General features: G+C 37.7%; 1 protein-coding gene across 1 annotated transcript; it reads right to left on the bottom strand.

The window, feature by feature from the left end:
* Positions 1-243: 243 nt before the first annotated feature.
* LOC148058777 (uncharacterized) lies at positions 244-4,974 on the bottom strand. The gene is made up of 10 exons (XM_087782511.1): positions 4,892-4,974; positions 4,479-4,599; positions 4,077-4,234; positions 3,681-3,834; positions 3,401-3,481; positions 2,772-2,951; positions 2,645-2,683; positions 2,113-2,184; positions 847-952; positions 244-475 (listed from the first exon to the last, which is right to left on the bottom strand). The coding sequence occupies exons 1-10, from the start codon at positions 4,961-4,963 to the stop codon at positions 244-246; spliced, it is 1,215 nt and encodes a 404-aa protein (XP_087638637.1). The 5' UTR covers positions 4,964-4,974.
* Between the last annotated feature and the right edge of the window lie 366 nt (positions 4,975-5,340).

Raw genomic sequence — 5,340 nt, 5'->3', positions numbered from 1 at the left:
AGGGACAGTCCCCAGGAAACCGTGGGCATCTGGTCACCCTTCTTCATATTAATACCTGTTAACATCATTCACTGACACAGCGTGTGAAATTGCCAATTGCAGCTACTGTATTCCTTGCCTTGGATGGTCCTAGATGATCAAGACTGTTTATTATTTTTTCGTGTAAATACATGCCTGCATAAAGTTTGCGTTTCACGTACAAATCTCTAAAAGGTCAGTGGTGTGGTGGCCCCATGACCTCCACTAAGGTGTGGTGCTGTCTTCTTTTTTGTCAGGGTTGTGGTTTCCGGTCGGCTCACGGGAGATTAGAGGCAGCTGGCCAGTGTCTTCAACCTCCTTGTTGTGGTCTGAGGCCTTTGCCACTGCATGGCATGTTGTGCAAAGAGAAGGTAGATGCATATACTTCATATAGGATGCATGGATTATTAGATGATGGATGCAGTAAAGGGAGCCAGCATGGATCCCAATGTTTTCCCTATAACCAGTCAAAAAGCTGTTAGTTTAGCTCTAAACAGAACTACTACAAGTGTGTGCTGTCTGTATTTGGCTGTGGATGCTCCCACATGCAAGTATACTCACCTTAACTCTTGACACTCTCACTGGCCAGAAAATATGTTTTTTGTCATTTGTTCAATCTGTGAATCAACCTTCTTATATTGTACTCATGGACGCACTTATTATTTGAAAATGTGCACAAATGTTAAATAACGTTCTTAAAAAAAATACTGCTTTTAAGCCCAAGTACTTTACTGTGCTATAGTAAATATCGTTATAAATTCCAAGAAAAAAAGGAAACAATTTTTATGTGAGCAATAAAAAACCATTTATTGGTGACATTTAGCACACCTTTTCCTCTTGAACCCACACGCAGTGTGTGACCATCCATTGCAGACACAGCACTTTGACCAAGATCGCCACTTTTTCTTTGTATTCTTCTCCGGGTCGTAAAAATCTCCTCCACAAACAGTGCAGGCATCGCTTGTACCTTAGAATGTAAACCATATAAGTATCAGTTCATTCTACTACTTCATGACTAGAACATGATACATTCTTGGATTTATTGTTACTTCAAGTATTTGTTTTATAGTAGTTCACTATCCATAATGTCATCATTGTCATAAACTGAAATACATCAAGCACAGACATGTAGATGAATAATAATAATAATAACTCTCACTTATATAGCACTTTACTATGCTTACTCAAAGAGCTTACATTGACTATCTTTCATTCATGCCATACTCTGTGGTGGAAACACAGCTGCCCTGGGGTAGACTGACAGCAGCGAGGCTGCCATATTGCGCCATCGACCCTTCTGACCACCAACACACTCACACTCATCTTAACATTCACACAGGCAAATGTGTACCTTCGATACTGGTAACAGCTTCAGCAACAGCTACCTCAGCAGAGGAATGTTGGGGCCTTGCTGCTGAACCTAATTATAAAGATGTATATAAAGTGCAGATGTCTTTGCTTTACATATATTCATTAGGTACCATGTACACAGACATAGACACAGACATGAAGACAACAGTAGTGTCATAATCACATTGCACACACTGTAATGCATTACATTGTAAACTTTCTCAGTTGCTGTCACTAGATTCCCTAAGAAGATTCCCTCACTAGAAGATGTTCATGATGTGACACGGAACACGCAAATGTGCTGCTTATGGATGAATAATTAGAAATACTGTATGTGTGTTCAATTTTTAGCTATTGTGTGTAAAACATGACAGCTGTGTTGGAAATGTGTGTATAATGTTGTACGTATTTTAGATTTATAAAGTGTCTCACAGTGTGCAGCGACTGAGAATGTGTTTAAGGTTTGTACTTGTTTGGCCAAAAGAGAGATTGATTCAAAAAATGACTTCAGGTCACAGGGAGAATTTGGTTCGGAGAATGGGGTTTAGGTTTTTAGCAACTGAGAAAAACTGTAACACATAAAAAGGCCACAAAAGTTTTGTTAGGAACTTACCGTAGTCAAAAATAGAATCAAAGATTTCTTGCACTGTCTGTTGTGATGTGTCTAGATGGTTGACAAAAAAGGCGGGCTTCAAGGTATTGCTTGTGCAGGCTACATAAACTAGGCATTAACGTCTCTTTTACCTTGTGGTGTACATTCCTTTGTTTCCATTGGTGGTAGTGGTGGTGTTGGTGTTAGTTCTTTCTCTTTTTCTACTGATGTCAAAGAACCACAACAATCTACAGTTAAACATGTTGCATAAAGTTATACACATATTGCTTTTACTTTTATTACTGCATTGACAAAAAAAGAACATGTTAAGAAGCAGTATACATTCAATCAAGTTCTAATATACTTAGGTATAGTGCTGTTTGTCCTAAGGTTTCAGGCGGGCTAGAGCCAATCCTATCTGTCATGTAATGTACAGCCTGGAAAGGTTGCCAGTCAAATATAGATTAAACAAATACACTAATGGCCACATCTTTAGACAATTGAGTGTGTCTTTAGATTGTTGGAAAGGCCACTTTACCTTAAAAAAAGTCATGCACAAATGGGAAGAACATGCAAAGCAAGACCTTCTAGGTGAGAGGTGACTGAGATACTGCACTACCTTAGTTATTCAATATATTCACCACAATTTTAATAAGTTTTCACTGATCGGCTTTTATGTCATACCTTGTGGTACAGTTTGGACTGCATCCACTTGAGGCGATTCTGGTGAAACAGGGAACACATTTACGAAGGGTTACAGTCAAATATAATTCATGGACTACTCTTTATAATAGCAAGAAGACAAACTTACTTGGCAAACTAACTTGGAATGATATTTGATCTGCAGCCTTCAAGATCATTGTCAGCTGCTTGCGCCCATAAAATGAAGGCTTCCTTAGTGTGAGGTCAGTTGGGAACCCTTGAATCCCTAAAACCAGTGTCTGGTTCGCCAGCGCCTGGTATGGCAGTCTTCCAGAGCCACCTGCAGCAACTTTAAAAGATAAAATCAAAACCATTAGGTCAAGTTTACTTTTGAGAAGCTGAAAAAAATGTGTGAATGTATGCTTTAAGGTCAAATTGAGCCCAGCATAAAACATTTCCAACAGGAATATGTTATTATGACTAGAGCATTTCATATAATATACAACTTCAACAGATATTTACATGAGAAAGAATAAAGAAAACAAGCAAAACATTTAGAAATGACCTGCTACAGTTTTTAATCAGTCAATCATTAAAAGGCAAAGTATACAGCATAGTGGTCAGGGCCAGGTTATATCTATATCAAATTTCAGACTGAGGTGATCTCAATGACTGTTGATTATTGTTGTTATGCTGACAAGCATTGCTGTTCGGCAATCTACAGTCAATCTTTTTTTTTTTAAATCATTGTTAAATTTTATCTTTAACTTTATCATTTTTGCAGGAAAGAGAACTTACTATATTTCTCGTTGAATAAGTCCTGGACTTTCTTCACCAGGTCATGGACAGACTCCACAGGAGATGGTGAATAGCAGCTTGCTAAACATATGTACACGGAAAATGTTGATTTCAATATCAATTTAAACACAAGTTGGATTAATCCAGTGGACCCAAGTGACAAAACATGTTTGAGACAGTAGAGTATGATGGTACACACAGATGAAAGCTTGGAGTCAATAGTGAAGACAATGCTTTTACAAGGACAAGACACAAATGCCATTTCTATAATATATATTACCTGAAATTGTATGAGCAAACGTATTTGCTGTGTCCGTTTCATTCAGGAAGCCTTTAGCATTTTTGCTGGAGAACTGAATTACTGATGACACAGGACTCAGGCAGTCGATAGATAATGCAACAGTTTCCACACCTAACTCCTCCAATTTGGACACCTTCACCACAACAAAATAAAATACATCTCATACTAAGGATCAGTAGAGTAAATGTCAGAATATTAAAGAAAATCAAGGTGCAAAGAAAATAATTTAAAATCTATCCGAGCCAATTTTACCACTGAACTCAAATCGTGTTCTGCGTTACTGTATATTTAAACAGGGCTACAAAAACTCACTCAAGCAAATCTGCCTCAATGCAACACCTCACTGAGTACAGTACAAAATACAGTCTCACATACCTCAAACCTAAGCCGGTGTATGTGCCTCTTAATTTTCAGGGCCCTCATTTCAGGACTTAAGTCCTTAGGTGTGGCCTTTAAAGCTGCTGCCTCCTGCTCATACCTCTCCCTGTCTTCTTGCCCTAAACTTGACCACTCTTTTACATCTTTCAGGGTACCTGGGATAAAAGTTTAGATCATTAATCCGGATTATCTTTGCTCACAACAAAGATGTGTACAGAAAATGTATCTCAAGTAAGAGTATCTAGACTATGGCTGTTAGACAAAAGTTCCAAAATAACTAATGTAAAACCTTTCCAACATGCTAAGTGGATAGTAATGCCATGCAGTTACAAAAATGTCTCCCTTTAAATGAAGAAAATACAGAATTTGCTATATATAATATATGTCAAAATGACTTACCTTTTTCTTTTAAGACATCCCTGCAAAAGAGATTATATGCGGACAAATCCCTTGTCAGCAATTTGGCTTTAGGTGGATTAGAGGCACTGTTGATAGCCCTCCTACGATTCCCAATCCAGTTCTGAAAGAAAAATATAATTTTACCTCTGTTATTACCTGTTTAAAATAATTCAAACCCCACTATTTCTTCATGTCAGTATGAGCTGCTATTCTCAAACTTATAAATAGTTAAAGGGATAGTTACGTCTTCTTTTGAAGTGTGTGGTTCTATGAGGACTCAAGGAGAATAGATAGATGTATATTGCAGATATTATACTAATGGGACATGTGTACACCATACAACCGCACTTCAAAAACCAGAAGTGTCCCCTTAACTACTCATCATTTTGATAATTTGTAAAAATAAACCAGACCTCTATTATACTGGTATCCAAACCAGTTGCAGAGCAAGCCTCTATGATGAGTGGTGATCCAACTCGGGTCATTCCCCTCTCATAAAAAGAACGGAGCATTGCCCTGGTCTCATTGTCCATTTTTGTTCGTTCTGTTGACAACAAAAGAGAAGAACATTTAAATACTTAGAAATACTTTTTTTATTCGGCTGTGGGGAAAAACTGTCAAGAAAAAACGAACTAGTGCACGGATGAATACAGAAATCATACTGTCTACGCATTGTTTACCTTAATTCAACATCACTTCTGAAATATGTCTAATTTCTTATCTTCTTCTTAAATACCAGGTGATGACTTAGTTTGCAAATGTACACTTACCTCTAATTTTCTCAGCCATGATGAGCCTGAATGAACGCAGAAAGATAAGGTTCAGCTCAGCATAATGGCGTTAGGCAATTTCAATTTGTTCT

The sequence above is a fragment of the Callionymus lyra genome, unplaced genomic scaffold, assembly GCF_982586985.1.
Source record: "Callionymus lyra unplaced genomic scaffold, fCalLyr1.hap1.1 HAP1_SCAFFOLD_30, whole genome shotgun sequence".
NCBI classification, from domain to species: domain Eukaryota; kingdom Metazoa; phylum Chordata; class Actinopteri; order Syngnathiformes; family Callionymidae; genus Callionymus; species Callionymus lyra.
The sequence above is the reverse complement of the archived record's forward strand: the minus strand, read 5'-3'. Positions and strand labels throughout refer to the sequence as shown.